The sequence below is a fragment of the Heloderma suspectum genome, chromosome 2 (assembly GCF_057233095.1).
Source record: "Heloderma suspectum isolate Gila_16-S chromosome 2, 16-S_ref, whole genome shotgun sequence".
NCBI classification, from domain to species: Eukaryota; Metazoa; Chordata; class Lepidosauria; order Squamata; family Helodermatidae; genus Heloderma; species Heloderma suspectum.
Window position 1 is genome coordinate 337,707,453 of NC_139459.1, and position 20,687 is coordinate 337,728,139.

Sequence of the window (20,687 nt, forward strand, 5' to 3'; positions counted from 1 at the left end):
TGTTTGGGCACTCTGGCCTGGGTTCAGTACTGACAATCCTGGTCTACTCTTTCTCCTTGGGCCAGGGACGTGATCAGTGCCTCCTTGTGAGAGGGAGTGGTTCCAGGCTGCCTGAAAGAAGTGGTGGAGAGACCACTTCTGAACAAGCTCTCCCAGGACCCAGAAAATCTCAATAACTTTAGGCTGGTGGCAAATGTTCTTTTCCTGAACAAGACCCTTGAGTGGGTGGTCACCAACCAGCTCCAGACACTTTTTGGATGAGACTGATTATCTGGATCTATTTCAGTCAGGGTTCAGGCCAGGTTTTGGCATGTAAACAGTCTTGGTCACCTGTATGATGACCTGTGTCGGGAGAGAGACGGGGGCAGGGGGAGTGTTCCATTGTTGATTCTCCTTTATCTCTGAGCGGCTTCCAATACTATTGACCATTTTATTCTTCTGGGGTGATTGTATGGGAGCGGGAGGTACTGCACTACAGTGGTTTTGCTCCTATTTGGATGGTCAGCTTCAGAAGGTGGTGCTTGGGGGATATTTCTCGGCCCCGTGGATTTTCCAGTATGGGGTTCTGCAGGGGTCAGTTTTGTTCCCCATACTGTTCAACATCTACATGAAACCATTGAGTGGGGTCATCCAGAGTTTTTGAGTGTGTTGTCATCAGTATGCTTATGACATGCAGCTCTATTTCTCCTTTTCATTTTCATCAAATGAGGCTGTGGATGTGCTAGATTGATGCCTGGCTGTGACAATGGACTGGATAAGGGCTAATAAACTGAACCTCAATCCAGACAAGATTGAGATGTTGTTAGTGGTTGGTTCTTCTGACTGGATGGAGGATGCTCAATCTATTCTGGATGGGGTTGCACTCCCCCTGAAGGGGCAGGTTCATAGCTTGGGAGTTCTCCTGGAGCTATCTTTGTCACTTGAAGCTCAGGTGGCCTCAGTGGCATGGAGTGCCTTCTACCAGCTTTAGCTGGTGGCCCAACCATGCCCCTATTTGGACAGGGATAACTTGGCTTTAGTAGTCTATGCACTGTTAACCTCCAAGTTAGATTACTACAGTGTGCTCTATGTGGGGCTGCCATTGAAGATGATTCAGAAGCTGCAGCTTGTACAAAATGTGGCAGCCAGATTGATAACAGGAATCAGAAGGTCCAAACATGTAACACTGATTCTGGCCTGGTTGCACTGGCTGCCTTTACATTTCTGAGCCTGATTCAATGTGCTGGGTTTGACCTATAAAGCCTTAGCTGGCTTGGGACCACAATACCTGACGAGAGTGTCTCTCCCGGCATGAATCTACCCATACACTAGATTGTCATCTGAAGCCCTCTTCCGAGAGCTTCTTCTGAGGGAGGATCAGAAGACAGCAACAAGAAAAAGGACCTCTTAGTGGTGGGCTCCCGATTATGGAATGGACTTATGGACTTCTCCCCAGTGAATTATGGACTTCTCCCCAGTGAAGTCCGCCTGGCACCAACACTGCCATCATTTCAGCACCAGATTAAGACCTTCCTCTACTCTCAGGCATTTGGCAGCATATGATAGGGTTTTTAAGAGGTCTAGGGATTTCTTACTGTTGATGGTTAAAAATTGTTTTTGTGTGTAAATGTTTTTTTATAATATGCTACAATATTGCATTTTAGGTTTTTAATCTTTGTGAACAGCCCAGAGAACTTTGGCTATTGGGCAGTAAGTTATATAAATGTAAGAAATGAAATCCCTTCCACTCTCCAAGGTTCTGTGCCTGGCTCCTCATCCCCACCTCTCAGAAAAACCCACACTTCCACTCCCTCTCCCACTTCAGTCACTGATCTTACGGCTGCTTGCAGGAATGATGCCTATATAATTTTCTGCTTGATAATCATCAAGGGGGGCTGGTGCCCAAGACAAATCAGTAGACAGTGATCAGTGAACATCCAGTGAACAGGCCAACAGTGTTTCTCCAAAGTTCTCCACTTTCACCTGCTCACTGTCAGCATCTGATTGCAATTTTAGAACCTTTTCTTCACTTATGTAGTATGTGGAACTGGATTAATATCATATTGTTCTATTATTTATTAAATACCAAAGGGGCATAGCTGCAAAGGTTTGACATAAGTGACTTTTTGGATTTCAATGATTCAGCAAAATCAGCTGTTTCAGAAAGTACTGGAGTGGTTTTTGAGATGGAAACTTTCAGTTAATTCTGACTCATGGTTAGGGTGGTGATGTGTCTTATTTCAAATGACAGTCCTCTAGTTGAAGATATCCTCTACTTGACAGGCTGTCCAGTCAAACTCTAGTTTAAAAATAAAGAATCATAAGAAGGGAGAGCAGGAGCCTTGAAGTAGCCCAGTCAACCATTAGCACCAGGTCAAAGTCTTCCTCACTATGGTGAGATACACTACATTTTTATTTAAATTATAGTAATTATGTCCAAATACACATAACGTAGTATATGCACATTTTATGCAAATTCGTGTCCTCTTTTGCCCTCTTTTTGTGATGTATTTCCTCATTTTTCCACGATGTGTAAGTGGCCAGCCTAGTCATGATGAATACACATTTTAAGATTCATGAACATCTGTTTGTGAGCAGAAAGAAACCTCTGTGAGGCCACACCCCTTTCTGACATGCTGCATAGAACAGTGTTCTAATGATAACTGAAATGGCCCTCTGCCAGGGTATAATAAATATGATGCATTTGGAACTGTATTTTAAATCTCTCAGTTGCTCTCGTTGAGGAAATCACTCAATCTAAAACCTGCTTAATGCACCTAGATTGCTTGCCTACCCCATCCCTCACCACCAAAACTCTCTGCCTCCCTATCCTGGGTGGCTTGAAACTGACTCTGACCATTTCTGCCCTGGGTTTCGGCAACACAAGGAAGGACATTTCCTTTAACTTATATTTCCCCAGTTCAGTATTCAAATGGATACAGTTTCTTTACAGAACTTGTTTCTGAAGTAAAATTATTGTAGATCTGAAGCCCTCCTTTTTTTTTTAAGATGGTGTGACCTTTTGTAAATTCAGCAGTTTTTGACAACCTGGGCCAGATCTACACCTCGTATCATCAGTATGATCCCATCATGGCAACACTATATCTCTCTTGTGCATTTATACCTCATAGCACACACAATTACATCTGTTGCAGTATTTTCGATAATACAGAATAAAAAGCAGGAAATAACAGTTATCAGTGCACTTTAATACCGATAAAAAGCACTACTGTAGATCTAGCTGTATTCTATTTATTCTAAAGTTTTCATATCTTTCCAGTTTTCAAATTCCCCTTCCCTCTGGACTTCAGTTCATTGTGTGGTATGAGTTTATCTAAATACCCATTAAAATAGAAGAAGTTTGGGTTTTTAACCTTTACTGGGTTTTTAACCTTTATGATGACCACTGTTTTGATTTCCTTGTGTTTTTTTAACAAATCATCACATTTTTGCTCCTTATGGTCATTATTGGTAGGTTGCCAAAAAGGCTTCTAAATTAAAATTCAGTTGATGCACTTGTGCTCTAGGACAGTGGTCTGACATAGTTATATGTGGCTATGGAGGAGAGTCATGCATATTTAGCAGTGAGTTTCTTGGAAATTTTCCATTGCAAGCGCTTGAGGTACTGAAGAGGTAAGCTGCGTTTCAGTTTGCATTTTAAAAAATATATTGGCTCTTGGAAACTTCAAAGAAACATCTGGCTCTTCAGTATTTTCCTATGTTCTTTTCATTAAGATCTTGGGGACTGCCTGAAACTGCATCAAGGACTGTTGATGGTTCTCAGACCGCAGTTTAACTACCATTAGGTTACTAAGGCCAAATTTGTAACACTTCTTTGCTTGTCTTTATAGTTTAGTTTTCATTAGAGGGAGAGAGCAAGGCAAACAGTGCAAAACCTGCCAAGATATCTCTAATCTTATTTGATATCATTACATATGATCTGTCTCCATGGTGTTAGTATCTGGCTTCTTGTTGAAGCTCATGAGGACACACTTTCTCTTCCCACCACCCCACAATACACAGATATTTCTACAAGTGAAATAGTGCAGTGAGAAAGCTAACTTGCCAAATTAGACTGTAGTAGTGATTGCATCCTCCTTGTAAAAGGTCTCCTTCATAATTTCCATGAGCCCACACAATCACAGGTGATCAGACACCTTTTTAAAATTTCTAAGATTGGATTAACCCAAAAGCTAAATTGTTGTTGTTGTTTATTCGGTCAGTCGCTTCCGACTCTTTGTGACTTCATGGACCAGCCCACGCCAGAGCTTCCTGTTGGCCGTCACCACCCCCAGCTCCCCCAAGGTCGAGTCCGTCACCTCCAGAATATCATCCATCCATCTTGCCCTTGGTTGGCCTCTCTTCCTTTTGCCTTCCACTTTCCCTAGCATCAGCATCTTCTCCAGAGTATCCTGTCTTCTCATTATGTGGCCAAAGTACTTCAGTTTTGCCTTTCATATCATTCCCTCCAGTGAGCAGTCTGGCTTTATTTCCTGGAGTATGGACTGGTTTGATCTTCTTGCAGTCCAAGGCACTCTCAGCATTTTCCTCCAGCACCACAGTTCAAAAACATGAAGGGATACCCTGTCCTGTTCCACTTTAAAGATAAAGAACCATGAGAACTGTTGACCATCAACAGTTAGCACCTGAACAGCAGACTGAATAGGTAGGTGCACAAGTCACCTGGTCATAGTTTTTCATGCTATGACTGGGTTCAGACAACACGATAACCCACACTCAGGGGTTGAATCATAGAATAGTAGGGTTGGAAGGGGCCTACAAGGCCATCGAGTCCAACCCCCTGGTCAGTGCAGGAATCCAAGTCAGAGCATCCCTGACAAATGGCTGTCCAGCCTCGAAGGCCTCCAGTGTGGGAGAGCCCACTACGTCCCCAGGTAATTGGTTCCATTGTCGTATTGCTCTTACAGTCAGGAAGTTTTTCCTGATGTTCAGCTGGAATCTGGCTTCCTGTAACTTGAGCCCATTATTCCGTGTCCTGCACTCTGGGATGATCAAGAAGAGATCCTGGCCTTCTTCTCTGTGACAACCTTTCAAGTACTTGAAGAGTGCTACCATATCTCCCCTCAGCCTTCTCTTCTCAAGGCTAAACATGTCCAGTTCTTTCAGTCTCTCTTCATAGGGCTTTGTTTCCAGTCCCCTGATCATCTTTGTTGCCCTCCTCTGAACCCTCTCCAGTTTGTCTGCATCCTTCTTCAAGTGTGGTGCCCAGAAGTGTGGACACAGTACTCCAGATGAGGCCTAACCAGTGCTGAGTAGAGGGGAACTAGTACTTCCCGGGATTTGGAAGCTATGCATCTATGAATGCAGCCCAAAAGAGCATTTGCCTTTTTTGCAGCCACATCACATTGTTGGCTCATATTCAGCTTGTGATCGACAACAATTCCGAGATCCTTCTCGCTTGTAGTGTGGTTGAGCCACGTATCCCCCATCTTGTAACTGTGCATTTGGTTTCTTTTTCCTAGGTGCAGAACTTGGCATTTATCCCTATTAAATGTCATTCTGTTGTTTCCTGCCCAGCGCTCCAGTCTATCCAGATCACTTTGAATTTTGTTTCTGTCTTCCAAAGTATTAGCTATCCCGCCCAATTTTGTGTCATCTGCAAATTTGATCAGCATTCCCTGCACCTCCTCCTCCAAGTCATTAATAAAAATGTTGAAGAGCACTGGGCCCAGGACTGAGCCCTGCGGTACCCCACTCGTTACCTCTCCCCAGTTTGAGAAGGTCCCATTGATAAGCACTCTTTGAGTCCGATTCTGTAGCCAACTGTGGATCCACCGGATCGTTGTTTCATCTAGCCCACGTTGAGCTAGTTTGCTCATCAGGATATCATGGGGCATTTTGTCGAAAGCTTTGATGAAGTCGAGGTATCTGATGTCTACAGCATTCCCACGGTCTACAAGGGAGGTGACTTGATCAAAAAATTAGATCAGATTTGTCTGGCAGGACTTGTTTTTGACAAATCCATGTTGGCTTCGAGTAATCACGGCATTGTTGTCAAGGTGCTTCCAGATGGATTGCTTTATCATCTGCTCCAGGATTTTCCCAGGGATTGATGTCAGACTGACTGGTCTGTAGTTCCCAGGTTCCTCCTTTTTACCCTTTTTGAAGATAGGGACAACATTAGCCCTCCTCCAGTCATCTGGCACTTCCCCCGTCCTCCATGATTTCTCAAAGAGAATAGACAGTGGTTCTGAGAGTTCTTCTGCCAGTTCCTTTATTACTCTAGGATGCAGTTCATCTGGCCCTGGAGATTTGAACTCATTCAAAGTCATTAGGTGTTCCTTGACCATATGCCTATCGATCTCAAGCTGCAATCCTGCCCCTTCAGCCTGTACTTCGCCTTTGCCAGGGGGGTCATAGACCCTCTTTTGGGAGAAGACTGAGCCAAAGTAGGAATTGAGCACCTCTGCCTTTTCTTTGTCATCTGTTATCGTTTTGCCATCCTTATTTAATAGCTGAACAACCATTTCTTTCCTCTGCCTTTTACTATGCACGTAGCTGAAGAAAGCCTTTTTGTTGTTTTTAGCATCCCTTGCTAACCTCAGCTCATTCTCAGCTTTAGCCTTCCTGACGCCATCCCTGCAATTCTGTGCTATCTGCCTGTACTCTTCCTTTGTTACTTGGCCTTCTTTCCACTTCCTATATGTGTGCTTTTTTGTTTTCAGGTTATCCCTAAACTTTTTGTGAAGCCACATTGGCTTCTTCTGTTGTCTTCCACCTTTTCTTCTTGTTGGAATTGTTTGTGATTGTGCCTTGAGAATTTCCTTTTTTAAAAGCTCCCACCCATCTTGGACTCCTTTTCTCGTTAGCGTCACTTGCCATGGGACCTTACTGATCATTGTTCTGAGTTTATTAAAATCAGCTTTCCTAAAATCCAGGGTATGTGTTTGACTACACTCGGCTTTTGCTTCCCTTAGAACCAAGAACTCAAGTACAACATGGTTGCTTTCCCCCAGAGTTCCTGTAACTGCTACTTTATCCACTAAGTCATCTCTGTTGGTTAGGATCAAGTCAAGAATAGCCGATCCTCTAGTTCCTTCCTCTACTTTCTGTAGGAGGAAGTTATCTGCCACACAAGTGAGGAATTTCCTGGAGGGGCCTTGTTTTGCAGAATTTGTCTCCCAACAAATATCGGGGAAATTGAAGTCCCCCATTACTGCTACATCATGCTTCCTTAAAACATTGGCTATTTGCTTTTCAAAAGTTTCATCCTTGTCTTCTCCTTGATTGGGTGGCTGGTAGTAGACTCCGACCACCAGGTTCCTTTTATTCTTTGCTCCATTTATTTCAACCCAGATGCTCTCGATGGAGCTACCAAGCTCCTCCTCCTGTATTTCTGTGCAGAGATATGTATTTTTCACATACAGTGCAACCCCACCTCCCTTTCTGTTCCTCCTGTTCTTTTTGAACAAGTTATATCCTTCAATTGCTGTATTCCAGTCATGAGAGTCATCCCACCAAGTCTCAGTTATACCTATCAGGTCATAATTTCCCTCTTGTATTAAGAGTTCAAGTTTGTTCTGTTTGTTTCCCATACTCTGGGCATTAGTATATAGACATCGAAGACCATGTGCTTCATAGTCTGGCTTTCTTCCTACATGTTTGTGAAGACTATTATTGGGCGCTATCAGAGCTGTTCTCTCCGTTGCAGTGCATACGCCTACGTCCATTGTTACCCCCAACATTACATCTCCCTTCCCTGTAGGATTCAGTTTAAAGCCCTCCTGATGAAGTTCTTCATGCTGTGGCCAAACACATTCTTCCCATCCTTTGTGAGGTGCAACCCGTCCCTTGCCAACAGCCCATCTTTCAGGAAGTATAGCCCGTGGTCCCAGAATCCAAATCTCTCTCGTCGGCACCACCTTCGTAGCCAGTCATTCACCCGGAGTATTTTTCGTTCCCTTTCTATCCCTCTTCTAACTACTGGAAGGATAGATGAGAAAACTATCTGGGCCCCAACGTTCTTGAGTTTCCTTCCCAAAGCTTCAAAGTCTGACGTGATTTCTTCGTAGCTCCGCTTGGCGGTATCATTTGTTCCCACATGGATGAGAAGAAAGGGATACCTGTCAGTGGGCTTTATGAGTGCAGGCAACCTTTCAGTCACGTCTCTAATCTGTCCTCCCGGGAGACAACATACCTGGCGAGTCCACGGATCTTCATGACATACTTGGGTCTCGATCCCATGCAGCAAGGAGTCTCCCACTACTACCACTCTTCTCATCTTGTTCTTGTAGGCCTGGGTTTCATCGCCTCTGTTTGACTGACCTTCAGCCTCTTGCTCACTCTCATGCAGGTTCCCCTGTGATTCTTCCTCTGCAGGCTGTCCTCCAGTCTCATCCGCAAGTACCTGGAATCGGTTCCACAGCTCCACTGCTTCCACTGGTGCAGAGTGGCGTCTAGTTCTTCTTCTCCTAACTGTCACCTTTTTCCAAGGAGTATCCTCTACTCCATTTTTCTTCACCTCAGCATTTCCCACTGCCTCATCTTGCTGTTGCTCTTCAAGCTTCTGGTCTTCCCTTTGCTGCTGTAGTTCCCCCATTCTGTCCAAGAACTCTTCGTGTTCTCTTATTCCCCGGAGGGTCGACAGTCGCTGCTCCAGTCCACTTACTTTTTCTTCCAGCAGCTAGGGTTGGCGGAGAATTTCTCCCCGAAACTTCGGGGGGCCGAGAGCCAACGTGTTTGGCCCCCCGAACAAGTTTCGGGGAGAAATCCTCTGCCCCCCCCGCCCCCCCCCCGGGACGGGACTTACCTTCGCCGAATGTCCCTCTCGGCGGCGGGTCCGGCCGGCGGTTCGGCGGGTGTTCGAGCGGGGCGGGAGCGGCAGCTGGTCTTTCAACCGGCTGCCGCCGCCGCCATTGCAATGAAAGAAAGAAAAAAAAAACGCCCCCTGATAGGCTACGTGACGATTGACGTAGCCTATCGCGGCTAGATTTGCAAAGTCAGCCGTGATAGGCTACGTCAATCGTCACGTAGCCTATCACGGGTGACTTTAAAAAAAAAAGTGTGTACGGATAATGGCGGCCCCCATAGGGAGCCGCCATTCGCATTCCTTATTTGGTCGCTGTAGTCTACGTAAAGATTTACGTAGACTACGGCGAAAATAAGGGCAACGACTAAATAAGGGCAGCAACTAAATAAGGAACGCGAATGGCGGCTCCCTATGGGGGCCGCCATTAGCGTACGCGCTTTTTTTTTTTTTTTTTAAGTCACCCGTGATAGGCTACGTGACGATTGACGTAGCCTATCACGGCTGACTTTGCAGATCTAGCCGTGATAGGCTACGTGAATCGTCACGTAGCCTATCAGGGGGCGTTTTTTTTTTTTTTTAAACTTTCGCGTTCGCGTCCGGGCGAGGTGGGAAGCCTCCTCCCCGGCCTGAATTTCGGCCGGGTGAGGCGGGAAGCCTGCCCCCCCCGGCCTGAACTTCGCGGGGGGACCAGCGAAGCGCCTCCCCCCCACCGCGAACGTCCTTCGAGGACAGGTAAGTGACTTTCGTCCACCCCTACCAGCAGCGTGATCAACTTGCACTTGTTGCAGGTGTAGGCCATGTTGTTCTCAGGCAAGAAAACAAACATTGCACACACCTTGCAGGTCACCACCACTGGAGAGTCTTGTCCTTCCATAGCCTCTTTTCCCTTTTTGTGTCTAGCTTTGTGATTGTTCTAGACTAGCCTGTGCCTGCTCCTCTACTCAGTAGAGGTTAAAAGCAGAGTCCCACTGGTGTGAAAGTGTGTGTTACAAGACAAATAAATGGAAAAAAGTAAAGTTAAAAAAATAAAAAATGTTAGGGGCCTCCCCCTTGACCTCCCCTGCCGAACTCCCCTGGCCAGCTCCTGTTTGCTCCCCCTGTTTGCTCGCTCTGTTCGCTTGCTCTCTGGGAGCTTGCCTGCTTCTGTAGTCCCTGGGCCAGCTGGAGCAGCTTGCTTTGCTCTGCTCTGCTCTGCTCTGCTCTGCTCAGCTGGGAGGCGGGAAACAGACTGAAGCTTCCCACCCAGTCAGCTGCTGGGAGTACTCAGGCCACACCCCTCCAATTCACTTGGAGCTCTCAGAAGCACCTGGTGAGCTCACAGCCAATCAGAAGGATAAAGGGCAGCCCCCTGGGCTTCCTGCAGCCCACTTACCTCTTAGCCTCTGTCTCCTTTGTCTCCTTTGTCTCTTCAACCACTGCAACTTCCCTGGCCAACTCCTGTTTGCTCCCCCCGTTCGCTCCCCCCGTTCGCTCGCTCTCTGGGAGCTTGCCTGCTTCTGTAGTCCCTGGATATGTATATGTGCATTTAGCCATATATGTGCGATGGTGTGAATGAGTGCCTCAATTTCTCAGTGCACAACGTACCATTCACTGTTATGATACAACCACAGAAACCATTTGTTTCACGTTTTTCATCTGGAAGTCTGTCTACCAAATGTGGGTGTTCTTCATTCGCCCAAGTGAAGCCTCCAAGCTGCAATCCTCACCTCCACCTCCATCACCTTCTCCTCTGAATTATCTTACCACCTGGGATCACCTCCCAGATACATTCCCTAGCAATGCTTCCTTTGTATTCCATTCATTATTCCTTCCCTTGCTCTTGTTCACAAACATAATTTTCACATATTTCCTCTTAATCAAAGGTATCACCAAATCTTAGACAGTAAAACTGGCTTGCTGAAACATGTATTTCTACAGTTTCTATCACCTCTGGTTTAGCAGTAGCCATCTGTCAACATTTCAGAAAGACAAGTCCACTGGGGATTTTTACTAATGGAATTTATTTGGCTATAGAGGTGAAAGTTCCCTGGAGATAAATACTTTAATGAGGAATTAAGGCATTTTAAAATCTACATTTTGCTATGTAATACATAGCTTTCCACCCCCCTCCCCCATTTGCATCTGACTAATTTGCATATAAATTTTGTGTTTCCTATGTATTTCCCTTTCAGTGAGGTTTTAAACTCTCATATTTTGAACACCAAAGAGAGTCTGCAACGGGTAAGTGAATCCAAATTATAAGTTGGAAATAGGAGTGGGAATGTTTTTTATGTGCATTTTCCCCAGTTAATAGAGTATTTGTCTTTTGTCATGCAGTATGATAAAATATAATTGAACCTTCTGTTTGGATGCTTTTTGATTCAGCTGAAAACATTATAATGAAAATGAATGAATCTCTTAGCAAATTTATTTATTTATTTATTTATTTTGCAGTTGCAGTCCTCCTCTGATAGATTTGAAGAAACTCTGAAATCTCTTTTGGATGGCTTTGGAAACCTGTCTAAGACACGTAAGTGCTTGAGATAGTTTTATTACCAGAAGAGTGCAGGGTCAGACTGATTATTGCACCTCTATTCATTGACATGTGGGAATCTTACCAGATGCTGCGTTTTGCATGGATGATAATGAATCAGCGAGTGTCACTCCAGGAAACACCCTGCTTCCAAGGAGCACCCGCTGCCGCCATTTATCCTCACAAGAACCCTGTGTGGTAGGTTAGATGAGAGATAGACACCGGGTTTCGGCAATTGTGGCAGCGAAAGAACCCATCATGGGTTCTTTCCGATGTGCCAGTCTCGATTTGCATACTTACCTACGATGCAGTGTGGGTTGCTGTGTTGTCTGAACCCGGTGTGCGGTGCAGTGGGGGTGGCTTCTTACCCACGACTTGCTGTAGGGGTGGTGGGCTCAGTGAGAAGTGTGCTGGGTTCAGATGACATGGCAACCCGTGCTGCATCGTGGGTAGTTATGCAAAATTGTGATCTCACGACTGGCATGCGCAAGAGCAGGGAAAGAACCCACGATGGGTTCTTTCGCCCCTGCGATCATCCGACCATGGTTAGAGACTGTCCAAAAGTCACCCAGTAAACTTCACAGCTAAGCAGGAATTTGAACACAGGATTTCCCAGTCCTAGTCTGCTACTCTAACTACTACACTTTACTGACTCTCCACTTGTGGATGAGACACCAGTAAATCCCCATTTCCAGCAGACTGTAATTTTTTGTCCATGAAGATGTAATTGTTTTGGATTTCTTACTGTGGGGAAGGCAGTTGCATTAGTGTTTTGGGTGCCCATTGTTTAGTGCTATTTGAGCATGTTGCCAAATCTCGTCTCCCCTCTCTACCTGTATTATTTTCAGAGCTTTCTAGTCAAATTACTTTTCTCCTGTCTTTCCCTCCTCTTATCCCAGAGATTGTGCACTGATCCTTTCCATTGCTAGAACACCCATCTCTAAAAATATAAAAATGAAAGCTCTCTCCCTATGTAGCAAGGCTTGTTCCACCCTCTTTACTTGGGTAAGGATGAGGACAGCACCTGAAATGGCTGATGCTAGTACAGTGGTAGGGAAATATGCTATTACTTTCACACAGGAAAAGGTCAGGGAGGGGGGAAAAAAACCCAGTGCCTCTTTGTAAGCTTTAATCACTATGCAATAATGGCAGTTCTGTGTGTTTAAATATGAAACTGCTCCAATCTCATAGGAAGAGGTGTGGAGCCTAATTTTCAGAGCAAAAGCAATTGGTAGGTCTGGGTGAAGAATTCTGCCCCTTCTTTTGGACACAGTACTTTGTAGAAGACCTCTGTGGAGGCCAAACTAGGCAGTTGACACATGTCTCCTTGAAGTGAGAACTGTCCCAAAACAGATGGGGGTGGGCAGGAGGAGACATTCAGCCTTTATCTAAAAACCAGACACTTCTTCTGGCAACCTTCTCAGTTTTGGAGGATAATAGTGCTCAGTTTGGAGGAAGGGAAATACACAATTATTAGGGACAGTTCAGATAGGGACATAAGGAACACTTAAGACTTCAGTCAGGTACATCCCATGCATTTTTTAACTTTCCTGCAATCTAATGGGATAGAGCCTTTTTCAGGGAAATCCGGAATGTAGATGAACTAACTGAAAAATTTGGAATGGAATAGGAGTATGACATTAGAGAAGGAAATTCTGTTTGAATTTAAATATAATGAAAAATGATCTAGAGAAAAATGGATCTAATTATTTTAATGTATTTTTAGTGTATGTGTATTGAATATCTTAGAGAAAACAACATTGTTCCTTACCTTGTTCAGCCCCAGAACAATGGGTCACTATGTCCATTTTTCAGAAGGGGAAAATGATGCAATGAGCTAACGATTTGCCCAAGGTAGCCAAGGCAATCTATGGCCAGGTTGGGATTTGAATCCTTTTCTCTTACCCAAGTCCAGAAATCTACTAATTGGACCACTGACCTATGATATATTGTAAACATTGCTTTGGAGTTGTGCAATTACTTTTTAAAACATAAAATTTCAGTATTCTATTGTTGTTGTTGTTTTTAACTGCCTGCCACTCATTCAGAAGCAAACATAGCTACATTACTATAAGGTAATGTGAAATGTAGATTCTCATGTTGCAGAGCTCCACAGGAGCATTTTCTCATTCAAATACAGTAAACAGTGCCAGCTATAAGGAGGCAGAACTCCAAAAATGTCATGCCTTGTTCTGTATCAGGCTTTGAAGTGAGACATCCAAAAAAAGGAGATTGACTTATTTTGTACATAATAAAGCGCACATGAAATTCTACAGTTGAAAACAAACCGGAGCCTGATTGACAACCCCTGGTTGCCACCCTTCTTTTTGTATAGTGACTATTTATTTATCTGAAACATTGTGTACCACACTTCATTCAACAGGGTGGTGAATAGCAAATATACAACACTAAAATATATGATTAAAGTATAGCAATAATTAAAAAAATAAAGCAGCAACTAAAATATACATTAAGCTAAGGCATTGCTGTGAGGATAAAATGGAGAGGAGGAGGACTATAAGCCACCCTGGGTTCCTTACAAGAGGAAAAAGGGTAGGATCTAGATGTGATGATGACAATGTCAAACTAAAATGCCTGGGAAACAATGTCTTTATCTGGAACTGAAAAGAATGTAATGTAGGTGCCAGAAACACCTCATTAAAAAGGGCTGGGGTTCACCATAGAAAAAGACTTTTCCTTTGTGGTTGCATAGTACATCTGATAAGGAAATTACTTGGAAAAGTCAGTGTTTCAGCAGAAGATCTCAAAACATGGGCAAATTGGTATGGGAAGAGGCGCTACTTCAGGTATTTCAGTCTCTCTCTCTCTCTCTGATATTTATAAGCCAGCCTTCATCAAATGCCTTGGCAAGCAAAGAAGTTTTGGCCTGGCGTTAAAAAGATAGCAAGACCAGTGTCAGTTGCACCACCTAGGGCTTTGAAGGTAAGTACCAGCATGTTCAGCTGTGGGCCCAGAGCAAATAGGTAGCCAGCACATTTCTTTTAAGATTGGTGTAAAATGAACAAACCTGGCTGTACCAGTTAAAATTCTGGTAGCCACTATTCTGCACTAGCTGAAGCTTCCAAGTTGTCTTCAAGGGCAGCCCCACATATATAGGCTGACCATACGTACCATTTTAAACGGGACATCACCATTTTTTTTTCATATTTCCCAACCGTCCCGTCGTTTTAGTATAAATGTCAATTTTGTCCCTTTTAAAAATTTTTGTAAAAAACTGAACGCGTTTATCATAAGGCTCTATGCTAATCAATGTGTGCAGTAAAACTACTAGTGTGATGAAAGAGGAAGTTCCATTTACTTTATCCAGTCAGTGCCAGGCTTCTTGAGCTAGCAATGATCAGACACCGCCCCTTGCTTGTCTGAAGTGGCGGGGAATTCAAGAGGCGGTCGCTAAGCCCCATTCAGCATGTGGGAGCCAGGAGGGTGAGTCTTACTGTTATTTCTATCATCATTCCGCCCATTGAGATTCTTTCTGCCCTACGTTCAGTTTGATTTGGACTTTTCAGACTCATATTTCGGTTCAACAGGCTGTTAGCTATGTTTTTATTACAGCGGAACTCTCCAGTGGGACATTAGCATATATCGGCTTGTGATAGCAGTCGGGGTGTTCATTCCTTTTTTTTTTCTTTTTGGTGTATGTTTATGATTTTGTGCAGTCTGGCCACTGCAGTCCTGCATTAGAGTGTTCAGCGTGGTATGCCATACAGATTTGTTTACTGCTCATGTGATATTTTATAAGTATTTTATATATGTATATTTATGAGTGTTTTTTGTGTGTATATGCAATAAATTAGTGTTATTCATTTGCGCCCCTTTCCATGTTCTTTTGCAGTGAGTTTAGGTTGTTTTTTAGGTCTCTTATGAGAGACCACAAAGGGAGGTGCAGTTGTTTTGTTATATTGTGTTTTTTCATGAATACGGAATATTACATAACCCCGTCCCGTTTTTGTCATCCCAATATCCCATTTTTTGTTTTGTTTTTGTCATCCCAATATCCCATTTTTGTATGGTCAACCTACACACATAACACAGTAAAGCAGTCCACCAGGGAGATTACCAGAGCGTGGATCACACTGCCAGGCTATTCCTGTCCATGAACAGTTGCAAATGGCAAAGCAGCCAAAGCCACTCTGTGCCACCAAGACCACCTGGGCCTCTAGTGACAAAGTCAGATCTAGGAGCACCTAGCACAAGCTGTGAACCTCCTCTTTCAGGGGGAGTGCAACATCATCCAGAACAGGTTCAAAATGATTTTCTGGACCTGAGAATCATCTACCCACAGTACCCCTGTCTTATCAGAATTCAGTTTCAGTGTATTGGCCCTCATCCAGCCCATTACTGAACCTAGATACCAGTTCAGCATCAGATGATAAAAGGAAACAAAGCTGAGTCTCTGAGGACTTGAACCTAGGACACCAAGGCTCAGCTCACTACACAGTGAGAACCTTGCTGTGTTGGAGGATGAGGACAAGGACAAGTCACTGTGTCTCAGCTTCAGGTTCCCATGTATAAAATGGGACTGAAAATGAGGACAAATGAAGGCTGGGCAATGAGAACTCTTGAGTACAGTCAGGCCTTTCTGTCAGGGAGCTATTTTTGCTCCAGCTATTAGGTCTTGCAATTGCAGCACCTTGTTTTTCCCCAGATCACATACAAAGCCTTTAACAGAACAATTGTATGAATGTTTACCCAGAAGTAAATCCCACTGAGTTCAGTAAGGCTTACCCTCAAGTAAGTGGGCATAGGACTGCAGCCTAAAGCACTTTGGACATTAAAACAGGCTTTTAAAATAGTGATTCACCACAAAGGCCCTGTCTCCCTCCACGCAGCCATCTGGAATCCTTCCCACACTTTCTCATACCTCTCTTTTTCAGTAATTATCCTGGACAAAATCCCAGACTTCTTTAAAGCTCCCCAAGTTCTATTACACCTAATTTGCAAAAGAACGCTTGGCATTTACCATAATAAGTCACATTGCAGCAGAACGTTACATGTATGATGTAAACGAGTTAGCAACTTTCAGCATATTGCTTCCTCCATCTGCATTGATTCATCTTTGTAGAACTGACTGCTAATAAACACTGCTGTTTGACTGGGATCACAGTGTTGGTTAATTATCTTCCCACCATCTAAATAACTGCGGTGGAGACTTGGAAAGATATCGGTTAAATATGTTGCTTTTGAAATCCAAATACCTCGCCTCCTGCATCTGGTCCTAAAGATGAGCAAGTTTTCTTCCAACTGACTGACATTTTAAAGTCTGCAGCTGTCAGTTTAAGCCTCTGGAGAAAACTGTATATATTAAGTTTCATTGGTAGAGAGGGAGGCAGTGGGAAATGGGCCAGTGTATCAGACTTCCCAGTGTGTCAGATGGACAATGCCCTCATCCCTAGCTGCTATGAAGATGGCTCCTCTGCTTTGGGATTGTGGCGTCTTGTGAAGAAGGCAATCCCCTCGCTTATTTTAAGCTCATTATTTAGAGTGGCTTTTTTAGAAGCAGCAGCAGCAGTTGTGAAACTCATAGCCAAGCAGGCCCTACTTTCCTTTTTCCTTTTTGCCTCTGAATCTGCCTGGGCATTTCTTCAACTAGTGAATAATTTCACAGACGTATGCCATTGATTTGGCACAGTGGGATCAAAAAATGGATAATAGTATAATAATGGTTTTAGAAGATATCTACAGTCTTCGCACTGCTGGGCACAGCTGTCCTTTCACTGGCAGAGGTTAGGGCAAAGCTTTCCATGCGGTGGCTTATTCCATCATCATTCATTACAGTGTGTCTTGTCCTGTCTTCTGAAGCAGCTTGTCCCTCCTGGCCATAGTAGGCATCATGGACAGCCTTGCTGCTCTAGGTGAAACATTAAAACTGCACTCCCACTCAGGATTTTGGAGTTCCCAGCTGACGCCCCCCCCTTCATTGCATTTGCCTTTTATTATCTTCCATTTCAACAGCTAGTTGGCCCCATACTGAGTTCCAAAGCATCCCTCTCCTCCTTTACATCTTTATATATTTAAGAATTTATATGTTTATCTTCTTGAGTGAAAATATTTCCAAGGAAGCTTTTCTTACAAATAAAACAATGAAATACAGAGTAAAATAATGTTGTTTTTTAATCAACAGACAAAAGCAGCATAAAACAGCACAAATAAAATAGAGAGCTAAAAGCCTGGGAAAATAAAAAATATATATCTTCACCTTTGCTTCCAAGACATGGAGTCATAGAACAGAGTAACAGAATCAGAGTTGGAAGGGGCCATTTGGGCCATCCAATACAAACCCCTGCTCAGTGCAGGAACCCAGTTTAAAGCATTCCTGACAGATAGCTGTCCAGTCTTTCTGTGAATACCTCCTGCAACGGAGAGCCCACCACTTCCCAAGACAGTTGATTCCATTGTCTGACTGCTCTGACCATTATGAAATTTTTCCTGATGCTCAACCGAAATCTGCCTTCCTGTAACTTGAGTCATTATTTCGTGTCCTAGTCTTGGATGATACAACAGGTTGCGTCCTTCTCCTGTGTGACAACCCTTTTAGTAATTGGAAAGTGCTATCATATCCCCCCTCATTCTTCTCAAGGCTATACATACTCAGTTCCTTCAATCTTTCCTCATAGGACAGTTTCTAGTCCCCTGATCATCTTTCTTGCCCTTCTCTAAACTTGTTCCAATGTATCTGAATCCTCCTCCGCCCTCCTCAATATTTTTATTGATTTTCTTACAAATTTGATAATTACATATTCATTATAAACATACAAAGAATCAACAACAATAAATAACTGGGTCACCTGCATACAAGTGATCAATGATGTTTTACAATTAATTAGGGGTTCTCATGTGCATACACAGATGAGATGTCTCAGTGTCTCTATGTGATATATTAGTTATGTTCTTCTGATCCCCAAACATCTTTCAAGCAAGAACGATGTGAGTGTGGATGTTCTATGTTGGTTTTATTATTGGCAAAATGTATAAAAGCTTCCCAATTTTTGTAAAAACAATGTTTATAATTTTCAGACCTAGCCTGTCTGACCTGACACATTAATTTCTCCTTTGATGCAATAGACCAGACAGAGTTTATTGAGAGAGAGCCAGTTAGTTTTTTTTCCCCAAGAGGTTGCTATTGTTAGTTGTGCTACTGGCCATATAATTGTTAAGAGAACTTTATGCCTTAAATTTTTATTTTCCTTGTCAAATATGGGCAATAAAGGCAACGCTGGAGAGAACTCAGTTTTCTGGCTTGTGATTTCCTTCGCCTCTTGAAAAACTTTTTCCCAGAACTGATTGATTGTGGGACAGAGCCACAAATGAAAATATATGCCTGTGTTTTCACATCCACTCCAACATTTCTGCAATATAGAACTATTGATATAACTCATTCTCACCAGAGTGAGATACCATCTGTGCATCAGATGTTTTATTGAATTTTCCTTTATTTTGCTTGAGATAGATTTGAATGATGTACTTGACCACATTTTGGCCCATATGGGTTATTCAATTTTTTTGTCCTAAATCTTTCTCCCAGATTTGTTTTAGGCTTCCCACAGGGTCAAATTTAATTTCATTTAACAAGTTTTGTAGACCAGCCCTCTTACTTCTAGTTTTGTTTGTACTATGATTAATTCAAAGTTTGTCAGTGTGCAAGTCGCTTGTTCCTTTACTTGTGGATTTGCTGTGAAATATAGCATTTGTTGCATCTGTAACCAGTTTATGTTCCTGTCTTCCAATGTTTCTTTAATTTGCTGACTTGATTTTGGACATTCATTTATTTATTTCATTTATATCCCACCCTCCTTCCACTGTGGAACTCAAGGTGGCTACATGTGGTTCCTAGATGGTCTCCCCTCCAAGCACTGACCAGACCCAAACTTCCTTAGCTTCAGCAAAGTAGCTGCCTCATGTGCCTTCAGACTATGCCCTGGGACATGTAGCTGTGTATAGATTCCTTACTCTGTATAAACCTGATTGCTCCCACCTTGCAAAAATTGCATGTATAAAGTCTGTTAGGTGAGATTGCGATTTATTTAGATATTTTGTTGATAGAAAACTGGTTAATGGGATGTGTCATAGAGGCATTTCTGCCCTCCCCGCACCAGTATACAGTAATTATTAACATCTCCCTTGATATAGGGAAAAAAGAAAAACACACAAGGAAGAGGGGGGAAAGGATTAACATTTCCATTTCAAATATATATGTTAATATAAGCAGTCCATATATCTAAATAAGATGAGGCTGGACAGCCATCTATCAGGGATGGTCTGATATGGATTTCTGCATTGAGCAGGGGTTTGGACTCGATGGTTTTATAGGCCCCTTCCAACCCTACTATTCTATGATTCTATGATAAGCATTCATATGACTTTGAAGGTTGTAGGTTGAGATATGCTCAAATGTAGCAAGAGCAGTAACATCTTCAGTCCATTAAGTGACAAGTGTTTTTCCTTCCAAGCTTGGAGTATTAGGGTGCAAACCTATTGTTTCCGTGGAACTCAGAAGCTTATGATAATTCAGTGCAGGGCGGGAGGTGTGGTGGAGGCAATCTTCGCCTCCCTGGCCTCCCACCTTGCATTTTTGCTGGACAGGCTTTTTTGCCCATCTAGCTAGACATCTCCCCACCCACTGAAATGCCCCCTTTCCTTGTCCTCCAAGGTCAGGTTCCCAACCTTGGAGAGCAACCAGTGCAGTTCTTTCCACACCGGCTGTGAAAGGAAGGGGGGCTGATTTCCCCCTCTGAGGTTGGAGTGCTGTCCCTGACCTTGGATCTGGGAATCCAAAATATCCCATGACCCCCCCCCCCCGGTACTGTCTAAGGGCCATAGGATTGCTCCCTAAATTTTTTTGCAGATGTGAAGGCTCTCAGTGTTCACTTTAACTGTCCATCTGTTAATCCACACATCACAGGGATGTAATTTAAAAGCAGGGATGTCAGAGGATTCTGCCATGGATCTCAGTGAGGCCGAATGCCAGTGCATTTGGCCCCCCGAAATTCGTGGTGGAACGAAGCCCCCCCACCCCCCCACCCCGCAAAAGGCGTGTGAAACGGAGCACTTACCTGGTGCCGTTCGCGCTGCCATTCGCTTCCCCATTTTTGCCATGATAGGCTACGTAAATACTTACGTAGACTATCACGGCTAACTCAGGGATGCCATTTGCGTCCCTGTGGAGGCCGTGATAGGCTACATAAATATTTATGTAGCCTATCACAGCAAAAAAACAGGAATGCAAATGGCAGTCGACGTAGCTGCCGCCATTTGCGTCCGCAGGCTCCGCATGCCTGCGAATGCACCTGGCCGGCAGCTCCGCGGAGTTGCCACGGAGCGGAGCTGGCCAGGTTAGGATTTTGGGGGGAGGTGCAGAGCGCCTCCCCCCCACAGCGAATCACTCCTTCAAAAAGGTGACTTTCACGC

At 43.8% G+C, this 20,687-nt stretch overlaps 1 protein-coding gene across 1 annotated transcript in view; it reads left to right on the plus strand.

Moving 5' to 3' along the window:
* IHO1 (interactor of HORMAD1 1) overlaps nucleotides 1–20,687 on the plus strand; it is an 80,779-nt gene that overhangs the window by 48,592 nt on the left and 11,500 nt on the right. The window contains exons 7-8 of the mRNA XM_084840572.1: nucleotides 10,921–10,969; nucleotides 11,183–11,258. Of these exons, the coding sequence (XP_084696698.1) occupies nucleotides 10,921–10,969; nucleotides 11,183–11,258 (125 nt within the window). The remainder of the gene's footprint in view (nucleotides 1–10,920; nucleotides 10,970–11,182; nucleotides 11,259–20,687) is intronic.